At 38.5% G+C, this 27,241-nt stretch overlaps 1 protein-coding gene across 3 annotated transcripts in view; it reads right to left on the minus strand.

Moving 5' to 3' along the window:
• Positions 1 to 27,241, minus strand: part of RCAN2 (regulator of calcineurin 2) — a 250,664-nt gene that overhangs the window by 182,347 nt on the left and 41,076 nt on the right. For all 3 annotated transcript variants that reach the window (XM_012722041.1, XM_012722044.1, XM_004673542.2), the window contains exon 2: positions 26,952 to 27,178. In XM_012722041.1, the coding sequence (XP_012577495.1) occupies positions 26,952 to 27,176 (225 nt within the window). In that variant the 5' untranslated portion in view covers positions 27,177 to 27,178. The remainder of the gene's footprint in view (positions 1 to 26,951; positions 27,179 to 27,241) is intronic.

A 27,241-nucleotide genomic window follows, 5' to 3' on the forward strand; every position in this document is an offset into this window, starting at 1 on the left:
CCCCCCCCACCACAACACACACCTTGTACCTCTGGCCTAGACACCAGCACTTGTATGCATAAATAAATAAATCTTTTAAAATGTATATTGACATTGAAAAGTAGAATTTCAAGTTCAGGTATGGGATTCCCAATCTACAACTGGCTGAACGTTAGCAGCACTTGCAAGATAATTTCCTCATTTGTCAGAAGGAATTCTCAAACATTTGGGTCTCAGGGTTCCATTATGCTCTTTACATTATTGAGGACTTCAAATTTGTTTTATTTATATGGTTGATGCAGGTTGATCTTTTCATATTACAAAGCAGAACAAAAACTTTATAAGAGTGGGCAAGAGCACCTTGCATTAGTCAGCAGAGTGATGCCATCATCACATATCGTGCAGTTTCTAGAACACTCCACCATGAACTTATGAGAGAGAATGAAAAGGTAAAAATATCTGAGTGTTGTGGTTGACCTCAGAAAAGGCTTGGGAACCACAGGGATCCTCAGACTGTACTTGAGATCTGTTGTCCTAGTGAAAATGCATTTGGACTGATACCAGCTTAAAAAGAAAAGACATTTTCTTTTACTTTGCCATCTCTACTTATTGTTTATCTCCTGGTTTATTTTTCTACAGTCTATAGCTGGGAAAAAAACTTTAATTTGACCTGCATAAAGATAAATGACTACTATTAATTTCTTGTATATTTATGTGCCTATTGATTTAAAAAAATAAACAAATATCTAACTTTAATCCTTGACCTTCAGAAGCACAGCTCACCCTTATGAAGTGAAATTTACTTCTTTACTGTAGTTTATATATTAAGTGTTTTTGCAGAGGTTTGTCTAGCAATAGCTTTAACTCTCAGAGTTACTTTTTAAAAGATATCATATTTTGTCCAAAGAAATTTTACTCTTTTTTCTTTAGAAATTTTATTCTTAATTAAATACTATTTGAAATGAATATAGTTCTTCCAAGTTTCTAATTATAGTTAAAATGATTTAAGGATTTCATTTTACTATACATGAATGACTTTCTGTAAGTTTTACTTTCAATATTCTGATGCCCCCTTTAATTAACCTCCATGGGAAAACAGCAGGCAGCTGAATCCACTGTCCTTCAGTCAGTCCTGAATAAAAGCAGCAGTTGGCTAAGCAAATACATAAAGGTAAAAATGAACCCTAAATCTTAGACTGGAAAATGAAAATTTATCTTCTAGAACAGCAAAAAAAAAAAAAAAAAAAAAAAAACGATGGAGCTATGGATAGCCGGAAAAGGTATTTTTTTATTGAGCACCAACTGGGTGTGATGACAGATAAGGTGGTATACCTTTTGTATAAATTACTTCATTTAACCCTCACTCCTAGTTATTTTTATCCTTATTTTACAAATGGAGAAACAAAGGCAGAGAGGGAACTTGTTCAAGGTCACAAACTCATGAGTGGTAGCGATGAGATTTGAACTCTGGCAGATGCCTGACAAGCATTTCTAGCAAGGCTTTGAGTCAGCAAACCTTTTGTTGCCAATTTATTAGCTGTGTGACCTTGGGAAAGGTACTTCATGTCTCTAAATAGAATGGAGATAACAATGTCCTTCACATGTAGGATCACAGCAAATACTGTGAAAGGAAAGTATTAAGAAAAAGCTTAAGAAAAGCTCTATCACTAGGATGGTTTTCTGAACCCCTGAAATAATTTGAAATGTTTTGAAAAAGTTCAATGTAGAAATCCTAAAAATAGGAATCTAGATTAGTGCTTAAACATTATTTTAAAACTGACTTAATGAGCCATGTAAAACAAGATTTCAGGGACTTAAATGACTAATCGCAAAAAAAAGGCATACAGTTAATTCCTTTTTTAAGACCACATTGTCATCTATTACCAAATTTATCTGGCATGCTCTAAGAATTGTCATTTATTTCTCTCAGTTGTCCAATTAAGTGGTTATAGCATAGGCATTAGATCAGATTTTATAAGTCCACATCCCTACTTGACCTTGAAATAATTATTTCTTTAATTTTTCATTGGTTAAGTAAGCAAAAAACAATAGACCCTTCTGCATTGCATTGCTATTAATGCTAAATGAGTTCACATATGCAGAATAATTATAAGAGTGGAATGCACATAGTAAGAGCTCAATAAAAACTAGCAAATATATTTCATGAAATCATTTCCTTCAAGTTTAGTGTGTATCAGGGCAGGAAATACATTTGTATTGAATAAATAAATAATAGCATACAATCAGATAAATGTAACAATGTGCATTTTGAATATTTACTAACATCCTTCTTCCTTCACCCAGCTTCCAGAGTCACAATGCCTTGAAAGCAATATATCTGTATTGATATATGACCAAGAGTAGATTATAGATTTTCAAGAGGAATGGGAGAAACCAACAAAAAGACAATTGAAAATTGCAACCAATTTAACATAAGCTTGTGGCAGATTCTGTCATTTGAATCCACAGGAGCCATTCCTTTCTTTTCCCCCAGTCCTTGACAAAAGGGTACTGATTTATTAAGGGCACAGTTAAAAGCAGGTTGAATTCTGCTAAGGCTAAGCCAGGCAGAGCTAACCCATTCTTCTTTGAAGATGCTTGTTTTTCCAGTCTCTTTGCACATAAACATGTTGGCCAAAGAAAATACATAGAATTGGGACAAGGGGTTAAGTGGTTTAGGGAAAGATTTTTATTCCCTATTCTAAGATGCGAATGATACAAGGTAAAGCCATGTCATCTCATAGGGTGAATCCCCATTAAAGACCATTACTTCCTCTTCCTTCACCTTTTGCTAATTTATTGCTGTTTCATTTTACTGTCTTGGTTGTTACGTTTTTTAATGTGTTAACTGTTTAGCACTCCCCACTAGGAGATAAGCTCCATGATAGTGGTATAGTTTACCTATCTTGTCAAAAGACCCTAAGACAACAGACAAGTCTATCACTGGAGCTCAGTGTTTATTTGTTGACTAGATCAATAAGTATCTGTCTGTGATTTTCTCAACTCAATGACTTAGAATTGCTGGAGAATCTTTACTCTCTAGCCTGGAAAGTAATCACCAAGTTGTTGATGTTCAGAGCCCACAATAGGAGACAGTGCCTCCTTTCCACTCAGGCAGATTACCTATTCCCTTTCTTGTGCCATAGTCCAGAATTCTTAATAAGTTCTGTGAGCTTGTTTACTTTACGGGTTTATTCTCAGGCAGGCACTTTAGCTGATAGTTCCCCCCATTATACTAAATCAAGTAACATTCTCCTATCTGCTTGTGTTGGGACCCCCTGACAGGGTATACCTCTTCTCCATTTTCTTCTGTCCTGCAGATTATACGTTATTATATCTTAACCATAAAGAATTAAAGGAGATAAATTCATGTGGTCAAGGAGTCAACTTTAAATGGTAGTAAGGGGGGACTCCCTGATGGTGCAGCAGGTTAAAGTGCAGCACTGAAAGTTAGTTGCAGCACTTCAGTGCGAGTTCGATCCCCTGCCCCGGAAATGAACCACATGGCTCAGCAGACCTCTCCTGCCTCATCCGTTGCTCTCCTCAGCAGCATACTTTTGTCAGTCTGTCCTGCTCCCCACTTTGTCTCTGGTGAATCCTCTCACTGCACCTGTACTCCAGTTCTATATGCATAAATAAAGAAAAATCTTTTTAAAAATGGTAATAAGTACATAAATATTTAGAAGGTAAAGGCAGATGACCCCAGACTCAGAGATACTATCAGACAAGCAATTAAGTAAAACCTTGTAATACAATACCAATTAGATTGATAATTTTTTAAAAGCAAACCACAGCATGAGTAGTAGAGAAAAGTATGATGATCTTGGTTGTGGAAACCAGGGTTCACTATGGCTCTGTTGTTATCAGAATTGCTGGTCTCAGTTCCCTCTCAATAATAACAAAGTTTTTGAGAAGAAGGAAAGTAGTTTCATTTATTCATCAACAAATGAGGAGGATGGCAGAATTGAGTCTGCAAAACTATTGTCCTTACTAGCAATGTGTAAGGGTATTTATTTAATGAGAGTTGTAAGGACACTAAAGAGGGGAGTGTTTAACATCAACACACCCATTCTTGTCACTTGTCTGGTGACTTGGTTGATATCAGCTTGTTTTCATCATGGTCTGGTGGTCACAAATTCTGATGATATCTTTACAAGTTTCTGTCCTTGGCTTTGTTTTAAAGTTTCTTTGTAAAATGCCTTTGTCCTCAGAATATAAGGAAAAAGAAAAATTTTGCTAAACATATAAATCAAGATGTGTTAGAGGGGAAAGGAAGTGTCTCTTTCCAAGGCAAGAGAGATAATGCTGTATCATTATATCAAAAATAGTCCATTATATAGATAAACACAATAAGCAAAATATAAATAAATAATAGAATAGCAAAACACATGCATGGGGGTGACCTAGAAACTTGCTACATAAGAGACAATTTAGCACAAGAGAGGCATCTAGACCTGATGGCATAAAGTATGGTTCAGGCCCTGATTATGACAGATATATGTAAATATTGGTAAACTGTGGCAACACTCCTTATCTTCTAGTATATACCTTTGTTATAATAGTCAAATATGTCAACTCTGGTAAATCCTTGATAGGCTGCAGCAAACTTTCTAGAACTTTCTTAGTCATTGTATTGAAGGAAGGAAATAATTATCTTTAGAGTAATCCAGGTTTTAATTTCCAAAAGAAATAGATTGGTTTCATGTGAAATGTCTTTATCAGCACTCATAGGATCTGGAGAAACCATGAAAAAGCATCAGGATTCATTTTTTTAAACTACTATATGTGCCAGGCACTGGATTAGATGCTGGGGAATCACAAATAAGATAGGCATGTTCCTCCTTTCATGGCCCATCAATTAACATGTGAAGATTTTAGTTAACAATCTTGTCAACAGATGTGTCATTCACCTAGAAATAAGCACTGTGAAGGAAAGATCCCACATACTATTAAAGTGTATAACAGAGGAATTAATGTGGTGAAGGGCTGGTACAGAAGGAAGAGGGTGAGGGGTGTACATACAACAGGTGCTGGCAGGGGTAACAGCACATGCCAAGGCCCTGGGGACATGGCAATACTTGTAAACTGAGAGAAGAAGTTAATGGGGCTGAAGACAGAACCTAGAAGCTAAAATTTAAGGGAAAGCTTTGAGGTGGTTGGGACCTGAGGGCCAGACTAAGAATACTGAGCTTTTCCTTCAAAAATATGAGAAATATTTAATGAGTTTTACACATATCCATTTGAACTTTGAAGCAAACAAATAAAACCCAAAACACAAGACTCAGTTTAAAAAATGAAATGGGTTTAAGAGGAATAAGAATAGAACAGCCTGAGATTAGAAATCAGGACAGAAACAAACACAATTGCTTTTGCCCACAGATATAAAAGAAAATGTCCAAATAGAAAGAGGGAAGCAGAGAGGGTATGAGCAACAAACAAACAAAAAAAGAGAAAGACAATTGAGGAAATATTTTAAAAAATAAAATAGCCAACTAGGAGAGATGTTTTGGAGATAGCATCATCAGAACTAGTTGATTTTTGATGATGGCGAGGAACAGGGAGAGGAGAGCTTCTTATTTGAAGAACTAAGGAGTACAAGACAATGGAAAGCAAAGAGCAAGAGTTTGCTGAGTTTTCACATCACAAGACATCAAGAGGAGACCCCATGCCCAGGAAGGTGGCTCACAGATCAGGGGCAGAATTTGAGTAGTCATTAATGAGGGCCTAGGTGGCAATTAAAAGCTCCAACGAAATTGTTAAGGGAAGAATAAAGAGAGAAATAAGAAGAATCCATGAGCAAACATGCATTCACATTTATAGTTCAGTTCACTTCTCCTAGTCCCAAATTGGGTTTAAAATTGACCTTCTCTGGGGGACTTTGTGTTTGGAACCTCCTATCATCTATTGGAGTGTTTCACTTTACTTATTTATTCTGACTGAGGAATAAAAGGATGCTTTCTTCAAAGTGATGGGCAAGAGCAAATTCCCAGCTCATTTCTACCAAGAATATGAAACAGGAAGCAACAGACAAAGGAACGTCGGGCAGCTATTAGCTGTAGATTCTAAGGGTTATTAAAAATTGAGGGAGGAGGGAAAAGAAAAAAATCATCTTCCCTGATACAGACTTTAAAATACTTTGTGTAGAGAGCCCCAGATGCCATCAATCAGGAAAATGATCTCTGGCAGAGAAGGAGATGGCTCGCATAAATAATGAATGAATGAAGGCAGAAACAGAATATGGAAGCAGGAGGGGCCATGAGAGGAACTTTCTGCTGGAAAGTTCAAGCAGCAGTGAAAGGATTTTCTTCCCATTGATTGCACAGCAGTATGCAATCTGTTTATTTTATTTTCCTGGTTAGATAAATGTGAGTTTTAGATATTATAGAAGATCATTATCTAAGGGGAAAAAAAACTTCCTGTTTTAAAATGATAATGAAAAAAACCCTAGGGAAAAACAAATATAATTCTATCAAAGTTATTGTTTAACACCAACCAATCCTCAATACATTCATTCAGGGAAAACATTCTAAAATTGTTGAGTTTTGTTGTTCTGGCTAGCACTTGACAACAACTAATTCTAGATAGGATCCGTGTGCCTTTGAGGTGGCCTCAGGTTTTAGGAGGATGATTAAGTAATTGTTTCTAGAAACAGTCAAGGTGACTCATGGGGCTCCCTAAATCCTCAAGAAATGAGAACTTGAAAGGTCTCATCTAAGGAAAACAATAACAAATCAATTATTAACTGGTTTCCTTTTACTTTCTCCCCACATTTATTCAAAAGTTAAAATCAAAAAGGAAACTAAAAACATGCTGTAGAGTGTCCATTGTCTCATCCACTGTTCTACCCAACAATTAAAGATGATTAGTATTAGAAGTTTGACTTTCAAGGTGGCAGAATAATTTTGTCATTTCCAATGAAAATAGGAGAGAAAAACCACAGAATTTATTGATTTTGTATGGCAGTTACATCTATACATTTGTATATCAAAATCACAATACCTAATCCAATATTAGGCATATGGGAGACCACAAAGGAAAATAAAAGAGGTGTGACAGAGGTAGATGCCTTCTAAATCCCCTGTTACATTGTCACTCCACTTCCTACTAGTGAATTAGACACTGGTGTTCCAGATAATTGATAAGCTGGATTTATAAACTTTCATTTCACTTTGTATCAGTTTGTGAAAACTAATATATCATAACTAACTTGTATGTTAATTTTATCAAATGATGCACTTTCTTTTATGTGCTTCATCAAAAATCATCAGTAGCTTTAGATACTATAGTGCTGTACATGAAACACAAAAATAACCAGTTATCAGCAAATTTGGTGAATGTGTTCATTAATTAACTAACATCATAATGAGGTAATTAATATAAACTGCAGACATTATTAACAATATAAAAATCTTTATTTGTGACAATAATCTAGTGGAAGAGGCTTATCTTATTTTGTCATTCATCATTTAATCATGGGAAAGTGGGATATTCTTTCTAGATTCTGCTCTATCAATAGTCAAAAAGTTCACTTAATATATACCTGAAAGCACATTAGGGCTTTTTCTAACATTTTCAACAAAAATTATTCCTAAATATTTAAGTATGCTCATTTCTCATTTTTGGAAAAAAAATATCCTACCTTAACTCACCAAAAGAAAATCTTAAATCCTCTAATGGCTATAAGTAAGTTATTAACCTCTTTTACTCCATGCGTCATAAAAAAAAATAGGTTAACTAAAATAATAATCAAGGATATAGTACCAAATCATAGTGTTCCTTTTCACAATGCTAAAAATTGTGAGGTAGAGGAGGAAAGGTACTGCTCATCTATGATCCTCAGATTAACCCTTAATCCCACATCCAAAGCAACTCCAACATACAATCCAGAAATTAGTAGTATACTGGTGACTTTCAGGGTATAGTAGACAGAATAACAACCCCACCATGGAATTTCTTCATCCTACTCTCTGAAACCTATGAATATGCTACTTAACATGTCATAAGTGAATTTATAGAGATGATTAAATTAAGGATCTAAAAGTATCCTAGGTTGGCCTAATGCAATCACACAAGTACTTATGAGTTATCAAAAGGAGGCCACAAAGTCATATTCAGAGAAGAAGGATAACGAAGAGAGAAAGGAAAAAGGAAGGAAGGATAAGAGAGAAAGACAGAGAGAAGGAATACAAATCTGACTTATAGAGTTTTCTAATTTCCATGGTGTAAATATTCCCCTGGCCAATGTCAAGCCATGTCATTAAATGCCATTCACAATCCATTCAAAAGAGGCCACTCAGCCCAGGACTGGGTCCAGTAATACAAGGTACCTATAAAATTACACCAAGACCTTCTTGTGATTCTCATTTAATTTATCCTTAGTACTTTTCACTTTCCTCCAACTGACAGGGGCGCTGATCAGCCAGTATCTCAGTGTTGCCTACTTATCTTCCAGCTCTATTCATACAGGCCTGACAAAGACAGCAGCTTTTCCTGGAATGCCAAATATAGATAAACAGCAAATTACAAAAGTGGCAAGCCTAGCTATATGGATACTTGGTCCAAGGAAAACTCAATGAAGATTGTCTTTGACAAAATCCTTCACCTATCTGAATGTGATGACGTTAGATGTCCTGGCGGTAGCTGTAGCATGGTGGCAGCTGAGTGGAGGCAACTCAGAACAGCTTTCCAGAGGCCCAAGGAGAAACACTCTTGTGTGATCTTATAAAATCATGTTTGGGGAACAAGGAAAAACTACGAGGTTTGCCTGTGACTAAGACAGACAGTATGCAGGGAGGTCTATCCAGCAAAAATTAGAAGAATTTCAGTTTCTTTATTTGAAATGAAAAAAACAACTCAGAAAGAAATATAAAGAACATTTAGTGATGTTCACAGAGACCTACCCCCAGAGATTATTATTATCCAGCCACACAAGGTCTTAGTTTTGGTGTTAAGAAATTTCAGGAGTTCTTCTAATTTGTGGTTTGGACCAATCAATTAGACTAGTACTTCTCATCAAGGGTGATTCTGCTCCCCAGGGAAGATTTGGGGTTTTCACAACTGGTTGGGGGGATATTACTGCCATTAGCAGGGAGAGGCCCAGGTTTGCTAGTATACTAACCCCCCTACAGTGCACAGTGGCGCCCACACACAAAGAAATATCAGTACAAATATTAAGTGGAGAAACTCTCAACTAGATCAAGCCACCAGAAGTCGTATATCTCCCATTTCATTTCTATTCTCACCAACAAAATCTCTGACAAATATGTTTTGCAATGCATTATTTATTAATGATGATATTTCTGTATAGATTGAAATATAATCTTCACACTCTGTGCCAAATATTAATTAATATTATATGAATGATGACCTGTGCCAAAGGCTGTTTGAAAAGGTTACCATAAATGGCATTAACTATTTTTCTGTCCACACTGATTACCTAGGATTCTCTAAAGAATTAAGTAACTTTTAAAGTGCAAAAGTCATTCACACAGATTCAAATCCTCTTTATAATGATGTTTCTCTTCCACTTTTCATTTGTCTATTTTGTTATGATATTTCCTGGATGATTTTGTTCAGAAAAATATGCTTGGATTAAATGAAGAGTCTTCCTAACAAAATTCTTAAAGTGTTTAATGAATATGAAAATAAAATCATCTTCAGATTTCAAAAAGGCTCTCTTCCCATTTACCTTCTCTTTCTAATGTAAATGTTAATCCCATTTAAAGTAATTGGGTCTGCTTAAATTGCCAGTCACAATTAACACATACTTAAAACTTACTATGAGCCAGGATGAAACACCAGTCGAGAAAAATAACTTGTATTCAGTGGACTTTTGTTTCCTGAAATTAAAATTTGAAATGACTCTAATTGCTCACAAAGAAGGCTTGACTGACCGATCCAGCTTTCTCTGGAAATTGATGGATAGAACAAATGGCAAAAGAAATCATGAAGGCAAAAACTGATGTCTTTTAAGAAAGCTTCTAAGGATGTTGTTGGGATGATAACAAAGTCCAATACATGTCGGCCTTTTTACTGAAGAATATAAATTTAACTGCTAAATTACTATATCTAGTCTTTTTAACTTCACCTTCAACATTAACACAAACTTTTCAGTTAATTTCAGGAAATGAGGACATAGGGTTACCAATTTATTGCTGCAGTATGAAAATGTCACTATTCATGACATTCTTTGTAAGAGGGAGAGAGTCAATGGGTTTTCTTCTGGGTGAGCTCTTGGAAATAAACTGGTATTTGTTTAGATACCAAAAGACAGTCATATTGTAACAGGGTGGTCCCTAGGAAAACGGGAAGTTCCAGGTTCCCTGTCCCACCCAAAAGGAGGGTGGAGCTGAGAAGAGAAGGGAGAAGAAGAGAATGAAGTAGGATGGAGAAGGAAGAGACCTCAGGAAGCCACATGGAGCAACAAGCATGTGAGGAAGAAGCCTGACCTTGGACTGGTTAAGGCAGATATGGGTGAGATACCTGTAGGGAGGTGACTATAGCAGTGTTTATATTGATTTTGATTTTGCTCTTTTCCTCCCAGACTTGTCTGGCCATTTCTGACCCTTTTCCATGGGTCCCGGTCAGAAGGTGCTTTAGGCTTGTGGCAGCTTTCAGGCCTTGCTTTGGGCCAATCCCTTTTGAGTTGACTTTTGCCCATGAGGGGATGGGTAACTTCAGGTGTTTGATTTAAAAGTTATATTCTTTGTGCTCCGTATTATATATTTACTGTATTAAAGTCCCTTTTCATTAAAGTTTTATATGTTTTGTCTTGTTGCGGCAGATGGCAAAACCCACTTAGAGCAGGCAGGTTTTGGGGCTTCAGGGGTCTCTCTCTCCCCCTGTCCTGGAACAGATTCTGTCTTATAACAGATTTGGAGTGCCCTATAACAATCTGATTAACTGATTTATAAATCTTCATATGTAGAGTATAAATAAACTGAACAAAGGAAACTAAACAAAACTAAACCAAAGCAAACCTTAGAAATCTGACTGTAGAAATGAGGCTGCAGAGGGGAGGGGAAAAAAAGGAACAACAGAGGGAAAGGACTATGACGGAGGACTGTGAGTGCACTGGTTGTGGGTGTGGGTGCAACTGAGAGGGGTGCAACTGAAGGGGTGTGAATTTATACCCCTAAATCATGCACAGTTTTAGATCAATGAACCTCAATAAAATAATACAATTTAAAAAATTTAAAATTTCTTCTGAGAGTAGGGAGAATAGAAAAGGGAAACTGACCAGACAAGGAAAAGCAAAAGTGTCTTATAAACGATGCAAAGTACACAAGATCAGACTTAAGATCAGAAATGATCATCACTGGCCAACACTTTTGGTCATTATGATCAAGGTATCATCGGTTATAGTCCATGTCTTCAGTGCAGCTGCTGGAGGTAAATATTACTTGTTACTATTTTACAGGTGAAGACACTGACGTTTGGAAGGTTAAATAAAATGCCTATAGTCACACAAGTAAGAAGTATGGGATGGGTTTTGGACCGAACTGCTCGGTGTTAGAACTCTTTCTCTTATTCTCTGTACTACAATCTTTCTTTGACTACAGACAGGGTGGCCAGGAGGTTTTGTAACAGGGTGGTCCCTAGGAAAAGGGGAAGTTCCAGGTTCCCTGCCCCACTCAGAAGGAGGATGGAGCTGAGCAGAGAAAAAGGGGAGAAGAGAAGGAATCAGAGGAGAAGAAAAGAAGGAAGCAGGATGGAGAGCCAGAAAGAGACCTGAGGAAGCCACATGGAGCAGCAAGCTATGATGAAGAAACCACGCTTGTTTCCTGGCCCTGGATTGGTTAAGGTAGATGTGGGTGAGATACCTGTAGGGAGGTGACTATAGAAGTGTTTATATTGATTTTGATTTTGCTCTTTTCTTCCCAGACTTGTCTGGCCATTTCTGACCCTTTTCTATGGGTCCTGGACAGAAGGTGCTTTAGTCTTGTGGCAGGCTTTCAGGCCTTGCTTTGGGCCAGTCCCTTTTGGGTTGACTTTTGCCCACGAGGGGATGGGTAACTTCAGGTGTTTGATTTAAACATTACATTCTTTGTCTTCTGTATTGTATACTCACTGTATTAAAGTCCCTTTTCATTAATGTTTTATATGTTTTGTCTTGATGTGGCGGATGGCAGAACCCACTAAGAGCAGGTAGGTTGGGGCTTCGGGGGTGCCCCTCTCTCCCTGTCCTGTAACAGTTTGAGCTGTGAGATAATAAAAACAGAACCAACCCTGTCGGATAACCTATGGCTCATAACAATGCTCAGCCTTCCCAGCATGTCCTTGGTAGCAAGCCCATCATATCACATGCTGGTCCTTTCAGCCACACTTAGACACAGACCATGTGACTGTCCTTCTGTCACCTCCAGACACAAAAGGTGCACTATAACACTATAACATGACATTCAACAACTGCCTCATTTTATTCCAAGCAGCCGCTTCCCTTTAGGCTTACTTAGAACAGCATTTGGCTCTGCTCATATGCCATTAGTGTGCCTCTGGGCTTCAGAGTGACACGTAAAATAAATTGATCATATTTGGGCACAGACTCCGAATAGGTGATGGGAAAACTGGCCACTGTATTGACCCATAAAGTTCCATTTCTGGGCTTGCTTAAGTTTTTTATCACCTTGTCATCAAGTTCCAATATGGATTACGACTGACATGCTTATTAGTTAAACAGTCTATAATAACATTTGTTTGGGCTGCCCTTAGGGGGTAGGGAACAGGAGCCAAGAGCAGCACACACACTCTCCCCTCCAGCCCACATCCCAGTGTGAGGGAGAGAACTTAAGCCATAAAGACAGAGCATCCACGTGTGCCTTAAAGTGTTTACAAATAGGGTAAAGTCCTGGATTAAGATCTTCACAGTCCAGGCCCTCCCTGGTGGTGCAGCCGGTTAAAGCACTGCACTAAGAAGCTTAAGCCATTTCCGCATGAGCTCGATCCCCGCCTGCCCCGGAGGTGACCAGGAGGTGACCACATGGCGAGGCAGACCTCTCCTGACCCACCCGCTGCTCCCCTCAGCAGTGTACTTTGATCATCTGCCTGTTCTGCTCCCCACTCTGTCTCTGGTGAATCCTCTCACACTCCGCATCTCCGGCCTGTACCCCATTTATTCTGTATGAATAAATAAATCTTAAAAAAAAAAAATCTTCATAGTCCAGGTAGTCCCTGAGTACAGAGAATAAGGAGTACTTTACAAAGGCTTTTTTTACTTCCTTTTTCTTCTTATTTACAAAAATAAGTACGTCTGACAGAAGGTTGAACAACTTCCAGTAACAAAGTGGTCATGTTGACTAAAGGAAACCTAAAAAGGCAGAATGTTTGGAGGTAAAAATCAAAAATGTGTGCCCTGAGTCTCGAAATGAAGAAAGCATTCCATTCCCACTGTGGCGCGGTGACAGGATCTTTATTGAGGTGACTTTCTGTAGAGTCCAGACACAGGGCTATTCTTAGAACAACCAAAAAAAGCAGGGAGCTGCCTAAAAATAATGATGACTCAACACCTAGAGGCTTCAATGATGTAATGTTGTCAAAGAAACCCTTTCTCCTCACAGGTCGCTGTTTTTAAAGTAAGTAAGCTCACAGCTCACCTTCTGAGGAAAGCAACAATTTCACATGCTGAAGGAGACAATTAGGACACATGGTCACATACAGAATGTCCCCTCCACGCCTGCCTGTCAACATGGCTTGGCTTACTTGAAAAAGAGAAAGCCCCTGCCAAAGTCAGAGTCAGTTTTTTCCCTCCACCACCCTCACTCATCAGTTGTCCTGTTAAATCAGGTTCTGTGAGGGGGAAAATAATAATAATAGTGAACACCTATATACTAGAGACATTTTACAGGGGTGGAGTGGGGAATGGGATCAAAAACGGTGGGGGGAGGGAAGTGCATGGGACTATGGTGATGGCACACGGGCGATTTGGTGAAGGTAAGCCCACAGGGATTACAACTGAGATGGGAAAAAGGCACAAAATGATGTAAAAACAAACTATTGTATTATTGAGGTGGGGGGGGAAGGTTCTGTGAGATAGAACAGCAGTGCTAGTTATAAAAGCAGCAGGCCTTAAGACTCTTGTCCTCGAGTCCCCGGGTCAGCATATTTCATAGTGAAGGAGTGTTCCATTTGGGGACTCTTGCTTAGGTGCAAGGCAAAGTCCCAACAAAGACTGAAAGCATATCTCTGAGGCTTTCTTCTCCCTGTTAGGCGTGGCCATTCCCTGTGCTCCTGTCATATGCACCTCACCTGAATTTCTCATTTCACCTGACCCATACTACAACTGCTCGAGCCATTGATCAACTTGAGGCCTCGCATCTCACCCACCTTTGTACAAGCAATGCCAAGAACAATACCGGGGCTATGGTCAGTTTTCAGTCACTGTTAAACAAGTGATGGCTGGATGGATTGCTCCATTAAGGCAGTACTATCTTCCACTGTTAGCATATTGATGAGTCACTGAACTTCCCTGGGTATGTGGAGTATGTTTGTTACGATTTTAATATGTTTTAACTATACTTGGCAAATAATATATCCAAGGGGATGGTACACTGAAAAGAGAATTGTTAGTCAACACATGGTCTTTACATTCCAAAAGAGCTTAGACCTCTGTAGGAGATACATGGATAGCACACTCCTCACACCATTGAGGCCCTCTATTTGTGCCTTAGGTGTAAGCAAAAAAACCAAAAACGTGGGCTTGAGCATCAGGGCCGAATGCCTTATAAACAGGTAGAATTTAAAAAGTATGCATCTAGTCATTATGCCAGATGATACCAATACAACTGTGGGTTTCTTTGACAAAGAGATAACCTGGTTGCTGGAATGCCTTCATCCCATAATTCCAGAATTTCCAAAGTCCATTCTGAAATTCCAAATGAGTTCTCCAAAGTTCCCAAATTCCATTGAAGCTATTTGTAGCTGTTTCTCATTAGGGTGTTTTGGATTTTTTTTAAGATTTGTTTATGCATACATAACTGGGATAGGGCACAGGTGCAGTGGAGGGGATTATTGAGAGGATTCAACCAGAGGCAGAGTCGGGGAGCAGAACAGGCAGATCTACTGAAATACACTGCTAAAGGGAGCAGTGGGTGAGACAGGAGAAGTTTACTGCATCTTGTGGATCAGCATCCTGGCCAGGGATCCATCTCATGCTGCAGTGGCTACGGATAGCTACACAGTGCTATGCTTTAACCTCTGTGCCACCAGGGAACACTTGGGCACACTATTTTTAAATGAAAATTATTTTATTTGTGTTGGTTACCCACCTGACTCATCATACTTGACTCTAACTAATTTGTCTCCACAAATTCAAATCACCAAAGGTTTTGTACCATTCAAAACACTGCAAAGTATGTGTTATCAGTGATGCAAAGATGATGCATCACTTTCCAAGGGACCATATTTGCTAGGATATGTGACATTTGTTTAGGGGAAAGAAAACTCCACCAAAGTTGAGAGTTGTCAACAGGAAGCAGGACAAAGGCAGAGCTGGAAAACCAAAGGTAGATTCACTTTGTCCTTCTCTTGATAAATCATGATGCCCTCCCTTCCCTTCCTGACTCCACATTTAGAGTAGGACTTTCTGTAGGAAGCAGATTTAATGAAAGCTAGTTATTAGTGCCATCTTTCTGACACTGAAGGTTCATTTCTATGACATTTTCAAAAGAAGCTATTTAAAATAGCTAAACTCCTTTGCTCTTATATGCTTCTTACAAGGTCTTGAACTTCATCTACACAGTGATAGATTTTTAGTGAAATTCTATCCCAAGCTTTGCACCTGGAGATAAAGTAAAATCAATGAGAAAAATAATCTCTTTGCAGGAAAGAATAAAAATCTGGCATGTCAGTTATGGAAACTACATATAGAACCTTTCCATGAAATAATTTGGAATGAAGCCTTTAGGGTTCACAATTTGACTGACTAATTATAAAGGAAACTTAAAATGGCCTCAAATAGTTTATAAGTGCTCATTTTCTCATAAATTAATATTACAATAATGATCAGATGTGAGTTAAATTCAAGGTACAGTTATATGCCAATCTGCTATTTTTCCTCAGGGTGTTTATAACCTATTCTTTCAAACAACATGAATTATAGTAAAAAAAAAAATGTGTAATTGTTACCCTAAACATGTATAACTTATTGATTTAGGTGATCATTTTTATTCATAGTAAAACTTAAGGCATATGAAAAATAGATTATTAGTGACTCCTACCCATTCTCTTTATATGTTCAAAAGTGATTGTTCAAGTTCTTATAAAAAGTTGCACCATATAATTCAGAAACTTTTCTTATATGTAGATATAACTAGGTTAACAAAATAGTGACAGATTATCAAGACCAGTAAGACTAGAGTGCCTAATAACTAAGTTTTAATTTTGAATCCTTTGCCTACTGGAAGCTAAGGAAAAAGCAAAACATGAAAGTAATTCTCCTAGTGAGAAAACACTAGTTTCCTTCAGAGAAACAAAAACTTCTTGGTACTATGGCCTATGGGAAATGTATTGCATGAGCCTTATATGGGGAGCAGTGAACAAGAAGCATCCTACAAGAAGGGCAGAGGCCATTTTCATGTGGCAAAGACTGAAATCAAACCCTCTCGAAACTGAAAAAAACTCTACAAAGGACTGGCTAAGTTAAAGCTTTCTTCTAATGTCCACAGTGCACATGCCACCCCGGTCTGTATGTTTTTACAGAAGCAACTATTTTAGAAAAGATCGTCCTTCCTTGAACATCGTCAGCCACCAGCTTGAGAGGTCAACGAGGGAAGTAGGAAGCAGTGGGGAAGGCAACAAAGGTGAACGGGGAAGAGAATTAATGCTACAAAAAAGATGGAATGCCCTGATACCTCCTCTACCCTTTTCGCCTCCTTGAATCGCATAGCAAAGCTAACAAACAGGCCTGGCTAACCCCACTGTAGAAAGGAGGGGACAAAGGCTCAGAGATGTGAAGTTGCAAAGATAACATAACTAGTATGCAAATGAGGCAGGATTTGGACCCATGTGCTTCTGAATCCAGATGCTTTACAATGCTCTTTCATCCACCGTACGTGCTCACGTTATGTCTTGTGTGGACAATGCTGGATCCAGTGAACAACAGACTTGCTTGACTGCCCTCCAAACAATTTAGAATTGTCTAACTGGAATGTAAGACTAGACTATCATATAAGGCAGTATCCTTTCTTTTTTTTCTCTCTGTATATATGTAATATGCAGATATGTATGTATATGTATATACATACATATATATATTTATCAGTAATATGGAGTACATAATAATAGCAACTTTAGGGGGAAGTTTGTTTTAAAGGAAGTACAGATATGATGTTTCAACTTGTTTGATGACAAATTTTAACTATGGCATATATCTGATCAATGAGTTTCCCCTTCAGAAAACTGATAGAGATTATGGTGTTTGTGCTGAAAATGACGGTTATGCTACATTAATTCAATATACTAAAAAAAAAAAATAACTAGAAATTGATCAAAATTAAAAAAAAAACTGTCCATTCTGATTAAATGGTAGGGGAATATGGTTAAATGTACTGTACAAAAAACTATAAATGAGGGAACAATAAAATATATTCCACACACTCACAGAGTATATATCACATGCTATTATTGGAGTTGACATTCGGGTCATCTATATGAGAATGATCTCATTTATTGTGTTAAATGTCAGATCTGCTGTGAAGGATACTTTGGCTTTGCTTGAAATTTCACATTCAAAATGTCTCCAAACTTCAAAACACTAACTGGAAAGGGAACTTGGACTCCCATGTTTATTGCAGTACTTTTCACTGTAGCTAGTTAATGGGAACAAACCAAGTGCCTCAAAACAGGTAAGTGGATCAAGAAGATGCAGTGCATTTATACATTGCAGTATTACTCAACAATCATCTGCAGAAATAGGAGTGGAGTAGGAAAGGGTAATGCTAAGTGAATTAACTAGCAACACAGATAAGAAATATATCTTAAATTTGTATTTATAAATATAAATAAGAAAGATAAATACCAGATGCTGTCACAAGGATGTAGAATATGAAGTAACTAAACTAAGAGTCAGATAAAGACAAGCTTAAAAATTAACCTGTGAAAGTTGAGTACCGAACTGAGGCACCCAATATTACCTAAATTAAAAATTTTAAAAATTAAAGTTCATGTCCAAACTGTCAAATTTTCTCTGGTTATCTTTGAATTGCTCCAGACTTTCAGGACCACTAAACTGAGGTCAGAATTCAGGAGATCAAGAAAGATGGGGTGAAACCCATGCTATCTTCACCAAATGAGCACAATAAAAATTGTAATAATAAAACTTACTCTTTCCCCACCTTCCTCCGGCTACATCTCTAAAACTGTCTCTCCACAAGAATATTCTTGTGCAACAGAACTCAAGTCATCCTTGGAGTTATATAAGATTATTTTGATTTGAAAAAGTGAAAAATCGGGCCCTCCCTGGTGGCACAGCGGGTTAAAGCACTGCACTAAGAAGCTAAAGCCACTTCCGCATAAGTTCGATTCCCGCCTGCCCCGGAGGTGACCACATGGCGAGGCAGACCTCTCCTGACCCGCCCGCTGCTCCCCTCAGCAGTGTACTTTGATCATCTGCCTGTTCTGCTCCCCACTCTGTCTCTGGTGAATCCTCTCACCTTCCGCATCTCTGGCCTGTACCCCAGTTCTGTATGAATAAATAAATCTTAAAAAAAAAAAAAAGTGAAAATAACCTCATTGCCATTGTTGTGATGATGACTTTCATGCATCTCCAGGGCTCCTGGCCCAGGAAGAGAGTGGAAGATGAAACCCAACCTGCCCTCCACCTGTGAAGCCACCCCAACTGCTCAGGGCTTCATCCACACTGTCACCTCAGAGGAAAGGGGACCACAGTACACATTTGCCTGTCTTACCCCAGGCAGTGTGCTACCAGGCAGCTTCTACCTATGTGTGTGTCTTCTTTATATAGGTTAGTACAGGTTAGCAGGTGCTTTAAAAAAAACCAAATGGGAGACTTCCTGGTGGCCTAGGTGTTAAGTCTCAGCACTATTACCACTATTACCACTATTACCACTATGGCCTGAGTTTGATCCCCAACCAGGGAGCTAAACCCTATATGGCACAGCAGAACTTTCCTGTCTTACCTGCTACTCCCCTCGGTAGTGTATTTCAGCAGATCCACCTGTTCTGCTCCTTACTCTGTCTCTCACCCTCACTTCTGGCCTACACCCCAGATCTTCTACACAGAAAAAAAAAACAAATTAAGTGACTTCCAAAAAGGAAAAACTTTCTATGTTCCTCTTTAATATCATCCTGGACTAATTAGACTATGGTAACCTCCCCCAAACCACCCCCCCCACCCTAGCTCTACCCCTAATTGCAGTACTATCAAAAACACACACTCACCTGCTCTTTGGTACAGAAACCAAATATTTAAATTCTGTATGTATCAGGCTTAATTTTTTCCAAAGCCTCAATTATTTCCAGGTAGTTAAGTGGGACATTTAGAGTGACTTGTCAGGCTCTTGAGCCCCAGGGGGTCACTCAGAGCTGTGGAGAGGCAAGACACTAAATATGCCTTTGGAATATTTTAGACACTCAAGAAAGGTTAAGGTTCCAGGGAATGTCCTGCAGCAGCTTTCAAATCTGCCCCACGCTGGGACTCTCAGCTAGTGGGGGGCCCCAAGTGATTAGCCATGACTAATTACAGTTTCCAGACATCAGCCAGACAGAAAACAGACTCACTGACTGAGTGCAATGATAGGTGCTGTCTGTTTACAATTTTAACATTCTTCTAATCTGTAAATGTCACTGCTACCTATGAAAGATCAACAACATAACAGAAACACTGAAACTCTAAGTACATTTTGATTGTTTGGTGTCTGATTTAACTGTCACCAGCTTCAATACTTAAAACCAATTACTTCCCATTTCTCCCCACCCAGGTTGCCAGAGTTCACTTCCTGTTTTTTTAAGATTTATTTATTTATGCATACAGAACTGGGGCACAGGCCAGAGGTGTGGGGGTGCAGTCACCACAGTGGAGTGGAGAGCAGAACAAGAGACTGATGAAGTACACTGCTGAGGGGAGCAGTGGGCGGGTCAGAAGAAGTCTACCATGCTATGTGGGTCAGCTCCCTGGCTGGGAATGGAACTGGTGCTGAAGTGGCTTTGGCTACCCTTGCAGCGCTGTGCCTTAACTCGTTATGCCACCAGGGAGGGCCCCTTCCTGTTTATTTTTTCACCCTGTATTCTGTGACACTCAAACTATAATACATTGATATGTGCTTGTTCATCTTTGACCACGTTGCCCTAGCATGGATTTTCTACCAGTCTTAAATTATAGCCCTTTTAAGTTTTCTAAGGTCATCTAAGGTGTTATTTGACTGCTACCTTTTCATTATCTTTCTTTGTTATCTTCCTTTCTTCTGCAGGGAAAGTCATGAAAACAGTTGCACTTAAGACACTTTTAAATCTTTACTCACTAAGTGGGTCAGCCACCTGCAACAATTTTAAACACTATGTAAAAGTAAATTGACATATAATACAGGTCTATTCCTATGAGTATCATAACTTAACTACAAGGGTGATTTGGATGCAATGCATTTATGTTTAGCTTGAGCCTTGCTATTAGATCACTTAAGTACTTCCTGCTATACATTCTTTTCTTTAAAAGTTCATGCTAAAGGGTAACCAACTTTATTGTTAGAACCTCTGTTCTGTGGTAGAATTTAGAGATTGTAGGTCCAGTAAGTAATGAACTCAACTTAAACGTCAAGAAACGTTGCTATACTCTTCCTTTATCGCTAATTCATCAGTCAATTCTGGCAAATTCATTCCTCTGCGTCTTAAGTGAGTCACCGCTTAAGTCAATGTTCAATTCAATATTGACTGAGTACTACTGCTTGTCAAGCCCCGTGCAAAATTCCAAAATCCAAAGAACAGCACAAATTTTGTCTGCCTTCTAGGACTCAGAAGTTGGAGAGGAAAAAATACAAATTAAAAAAAGCCAAATGGGGCCCACTCTGGTGGCACAGCAGGTTAAAGCGCAGCACTCCAAGCTAGGCGCAGCTGCTTAAGTGAGAGTTCGGATCCCCTGCCCTGGAGGCGGTGATCCACATGGTGCGGCAGACCTCTCCTGTCTTGCCCCCTGCTCCCCTCAGCAGTGTACTTTGTCAATCTGCTTATTCTGCTCCCTACTCTGTCTCTGGTGAATCCTCTCATCCCCCTGCACCTCTGACCTGTACCCCAGTTCTGCATGAATAAATAAATAAATCTTTAAAAATATATTAGAAACTGAGAATATTTGAAGAGGCTTATTTAAAAAAGAAAAGAAAAGCCAAATGTTTTACAATGGAAGCCCCCGTGAGTGAAGAAAACCCTGTGCTTAGAACAGTAACTGTCACCCTGATTTCACAGGAATGCCTTCTCTAGACCCACACTAGGACCAACTAGCACCTAGGTGATAGATGGGGGTCAAGGCCAGAGGCTTTAAACTTAAGACACTCAGAGGAAGAGACTCAGAAGTACCAGAGCGTGGCACAGAGAAGGCCAGGGAAGTAGTGTCCATAAACAAGGCTGTTCCTGGCTTCCGCCATTTAGTCATCTTTGATGCCATTCAAAGCTATTGTAAGGTATCCATTCCTTGTGGACATCAGATACAGGTGCATTTTTATATGTTTTACAGGTCCACCATCTGAAACCCTTTGGCTGTGATAAATTTAGGATTTGGGAAGTTGGGACTGGGAAAAGTAATACAGTACATATGCCTCATATTGTACCATGCCCCTAATACTAAGGGTTCAGGTCTCCAGTATTAGAGTAGGAATATTTCTGCAAAGAAATGGATGTACATTCATACTTACATATCAGTTCACATTAGATTTTGAATAATTTTGGTCAAGGGAGGTTTTATCTTAAAATGGGTTATAAAGAAAGTCCTGGATTTCAGAGCTTTTCAGCTCTGAAGATAAGGGCTATGTATCTGCAGTTGTAAAGAGCAAAGTAAAGAGTGGAGTCAAATCTTACCTGGAAAATAAAGTGAAAATCAAAATTAGATTTAACTTTGGAAATCCTGGAGGGTGCTCTCATAATGCTGCCTGTGTTCTAGATCTACATTTCCTCAGCAGAGCTAAGGACTTCTATTTAGAGTGATCTGTCGAGTGAAAAATATGCTGCTCCGAATGCCAGAATCACTCTTACCACTTGCAATACATTGAGACCATTAGAGCTAGATCTCTGACCTCATGCCAGTTTCTGTAGAATATATTCTTTAATGGATTGCTGAAATAGCCTCTTATTAAACAAAATAATAAATTAAGCCTCATGCATGTTTGTGGAAGGTAGTTTGAATATAGTGAGAACATGTTAATGCCTTTTTACTTAGCATCACTGTATTTATTATGTTTGTTTCCTTCCTATTTTGAATTATTTTCTCTAGTAGGCTTTAAATTGAAAAGTTTATGCCTATCTTGGTGACCATCACATCCTCAGAGCCAAGTATCATACCTGTTTTCAAGAAATACTTGCATATTGGAAGATAGTACTGTATAATGTCTAAGAGTGTGGCCTCTGTAACTTGCAGCCTAGTTTGAATCCTTGCTCAGCCACTTCTAACCATGAGACCATGGATAAGACCTCTGTGCCTCAATGTGCTCACCTGAAAGGTGGGGTAATCATAGCAAGCTAAACGAGTTAGGTTACATTCTGTTAACAAGCCCCCAAATCCCAATGGCTCTACACAGCAAAAGGCTTATTTTCTTTTGCCACGTTACAGTTTCATCATAGGCTGGCCAGGTTTCTGTGTCATTATGTCCTCCATTACCTAAAATGCCTGAATAGACTCTACCTGACTCAATGCCACATGTGACTCAGCAGGGTGATAAAGGCCATGCTTTAGGGTTAAACATTAATAATTAATGCATTTTCTAGAAGTGACATAGATAATTTCTGCTTATACATTGGGAAGAATTAGCCAGAAGGGTCCAGGGAATACAAATCCTGTCATGTGCCCAGGAGGCAGACAAGCAGAAAAACATTGTTCTTCTAGGGTTGTCATGGAAATCAATGTTCATAAAGCATTTGGAAAAGCTTTATGTGCTATATGTACACATGCTATATTTGTTTGCTGCTGCTGCTATGATTACTACTATTTTTTTATAGAACTGAATGAATTCACATTTTTTTAAAAAAGATTTTATTTACTTGTACATACAGAACTGGGGTACAGGCCAGAGGCTCAGGGGTGGCGAGAGGCTTCAACAGAGACAGCGTGGGGAACAGAACAGACAGATCGACAAAGTACACTGCTGAGGGGAGCAGCAGGCAGGTCAGGAGAGGTCTGCCATGCCATGTGGTCTCCTCCGGGGCAGGCAGGAATCGAACTCATGTGGAAGTGGCTTTAGCTTCTTAGTGCAGTGCTTTAAACCTCTGCGCCACCAGGGAGGGCCCCTGAACTCACATTTTTTAAAAGATTTATTTATTTACACATACAAGAACTGGGGTTCAGGCCAGAGATGTGAGGGGTGAGAGATTTCACCAGAGACATAGTAGGGAGCAGAACAGGCAGATCTATTGAAATACACTGCTAAAGGGAGCAATGGGTGGGTCAAGAGAGGTAAAGTCACCATTCTAGTTTTTCTTTATTGAATTGAGCTTGCCTAAAAGTTTCCTAGTGGTTGTTTCACTGTTCTCAAAGTCCATTAAGCAGACCCTTACCTGTCTTCAGCACATGGGGAGGCCCGAGGATGCAACTCCAGCCTCACCAGTCTCACGATGACTGATGTAGCACAGCTGGATTCAGAATGACAAGCTCCGGAAAGCACACCAAAGGAAAATGAACCCTCGTAACTTTTAGGTGTTGGAAGCTGTGAAGATTCCAGTTCTAAATATGTTTCATACAAAAATATTTATGCTTCAAGCTGTAGCATGCAAACAGCAATCTGCATTTATTGGTTTCAGATGCCAATTTCCTCCAGCTCCGGTTCTCCTTTGTGTTATATAAACAAATCTCAACCATCTGGACCACAACAAGCCACACTGAAGTATATGCTCACTCCTTGCAAAAGCATCAAATCAAAATACAATCTCACAGATTTCTCCCTAACAGAACAGTGGAATGAGCAGCACAGCCTTCACCACGCTATTTTAAAAAAGTTCTTAGGTGTCAGAATAGAGAATTTAAATAGGATAGCAGAAATGAGCATATCAGAATATTTATCACTTTGATAAACAGAAACAAAGCCAGAAAATCATATCATGTGGTGTTACTTTTTAGAGCAGTCCAATTCAGTACCTTCTGAATTATTTCAAAAAGGAAAAGAGTTTAGGAAAAGTGTCTCAAAATGCTAGGGGAAAAGAGAAGAGATTGCTGCAAGACTCATCCATGATGTGAGAAAGTAAGAGTTTTAATTTCTTCCCAACAAAGGAATACCTTACAATAACTGCAAAGAAAAAAAAAAACAAAAACACGCCGCACACACACACACACAAACCACAAATGAATAAGCTAATTAAATCTACCAACATCAGGAACTATGGTTCCAAAGTAGTTGCACCAAAACAAATTACATATGTAACCACCTATGTATATACATATGAACTTGAAATGAATATTAAGTATCATTTCAGATGTCTTATTTCCTTGATATAATCCCAGGCTGCTGAATGCATCTTTCCAAACCCAAATACTTTAAACAAGCACCATGGGTACATTGCCCATTGGCAAATACAAGGAGTGTGCAAATGTTTCTTGTTGCCTTTCCCGCTAACTAAAAATATCTCCACACCAATTTAGCACAGTGTGTAAAATGTCCACCTTTTGGGAAAGATGATGATCATCAAACTTTATGGCTCAGATTCATGGACTTTAAACTTTGTGGGAAGAAAATTCTGAGAGAGTGGTATGTAACACAAGTAGTTTTACTGAAATACTGGGAAAAGTGGAAGAGAACTAACTCTATGGTGGTGAAAATAAGCAGCCAAATCCTTTTTCTTGAGTGTGAAAGAGTATATGCTTCCTGGCATCTATTAATTCCTTTGGTATCTGGTCACCTTTCATTGCTATGTCAAACATAAAATTAAGTAAAAGCTCAATCTACAGCACAGTATTTGATATTCTCGAGAGTCTCCTCAAATGGAAGCTATTAAATCCCACCAAGGTGGGAGACTTTCTAAATTAATTAATAAGTTTAATTATGTAGACCATGACGAGTTATAAAATTTGCCTCCTTGGCTATAAAAATGTGATCTAAAAAATTTGAACCAGGTTCAAATTGAATTTACTTGCTGATTTCACCTTAACATTTGAGGTGAACTTGAACTTACTTGCTGACTTCACCTCAATATTTTATCAAGGTTGCTTTTACAACTAAATACTATTTGTCAAGATGCAAAGTACCAATTCTGTATATAAATTAAAAGAGAATCTTCATGAGTCACATTCAGAATATCAAAAAGATGTGGGCAGATTGTCATGAACTAACTCTCCCTTAGCTTCTGACCTTTATTGTACTGCCCAGTTTTGGCTCAGTGATTCTTGCACAGTGTTTGAGAATGAGATTAGCTCTTTTCTTTTTTACTGTTTCAGTCTACTAGGAAACACTGAATCAGAAAAGAATCAAAACACCTATTAGAACTCTAAGAAAAATTCTTCTAATTTTTGATGTTCAGATAAATAGATGGTAAAATTAAAAAAATGGAACTTTTGTTTTATAACTCATGTCACGTAAGTTTCAGGAGAAATTTCTTGTTCTGAGTACATTTGAATCTATATTATTACCTGGGTATAGTCCAAGAACAAGAACAAAATTCAGATTCTTTCAAACAGCTCTGTGCCATTTTTTGCTTCAAATAGTCTGGTGGTCACTGGTAGAGGTTCTAGTCATGTACAAATCCTTGGATTTCAAGCTACTTTTAGGCTATTATTCTAACTGTTCAACTCAAAAACAGTATTATTATGAAACTATCTTTACATGAATTGAAATAATCCTTAAACTGCATCCATTGTAAATTATCAGATTGTTTCCCAAACCAATAAAATCCAGAAAAAAAGATTTCTAGTAAGCATTTCAGACAAGAGTATGGACTTCAGTAACTGGCAAAAGCAGCCCAAGTTTGTGAAATGGGAGCCATAAATACAACTTATGTACTTCACATAAAATTACCACATACTTTAGAAACAAAAGTTCTTCTCCTAAAAGCATTGTCTCTATTTTACAACACAGTGTAAAAGTGGATTAGGAATTCACATTTCACAAAAGGTTGTTCCATTCAGACATCCAACTCAAAAGGTTAGAGAAATCTGAAGTGAATTTTAGAAAGATCTCTAAGCTGAATATTTACTCGTTTCCAAGAACACTCACATTAAATCTAATTTGTCTTTTAAAGTGAGACATTTTGTATTCTGGCTCGTATATAGAAGACCTTATTCCCCAGTCATGTCAAATAAATAAGATAAGCACTTCATTCAAAGTATTACAAGACATACATAACATTTCCACCCACCATGGTATTAGTGAGCAAAGCAATGGCCACCCAACTTACCTTTCTGATAACTGTTTAGGGCTTGGGTCATCAAACTAAACTGTAGGAGCATTAAGGGTAAAAGAAAGCTTGTACTTTTTGATAAAGGCGAATGTGACAGAATGGGGGAAATTAAAACATTTTTATGATATCTGCTTCCTAGTGGAAGGGGTAGCTCCTGCAATCATTATTCCTAATGCTCACTAGTTTTGTTGAACAGATCTTTGAATTTCAGATTTGGTTCAACACTGTCTAATCTACAGCCATGTCATGAGAACCTCCAAAGTTAGGTGATAATAACAGCAACAGGCTTTTCTCCTCCTGCTATGCATGTCAAGAATGGAGCCAAGTGGACATTCTCCAGAACTTCAAAACAAAACATCAACCACAAATGAGCACTGGGGCTCTTTTGAAATAATGCTTCCTTTCCCCATGTTTAAGGAGCAGTAAAAGCTTATTACCTTACTCTCTTCTCCTTCGAACACTGACTGGTGAACGTTGCATGCAAACAGGGAGTTAGGGAGGTCAGTGAAGTCAGTGATTGCTTGAAAGGCTTCCTCCGCGAAACACCTAGTGACAGCCCAGTCTCGGTCTATGCAGCAGAGCAAGAAAAGTCCTCCATCTTCTGGGATGTGGCCCTGCTGCCCCAAGTTCCTCATTCCAATGAAGTAAGATTCTCCTCTCATTCCTGAAAGTACAAAAATGGTTTATATGTAGACCTCGCGTCCTTAAAACTTGATTTTAAGGTGGT

The sequence above is a fragment of the Condylura cristata genome, unplaced genomic scaffold (genome assembly GCF_000260355.1).
Source record: "Condylura cristata isolate star-nosed mole 26May11 unplaced genomic scaffold, ConCri1.0 scaffold00001, whole genome shotgun sequence".
Lineage (NCBI taxonomy): Eukaryota > Metazoa > Chordata > Mammalia > Eulipotyphla > Talpidae > Condylura > Condylura cristata.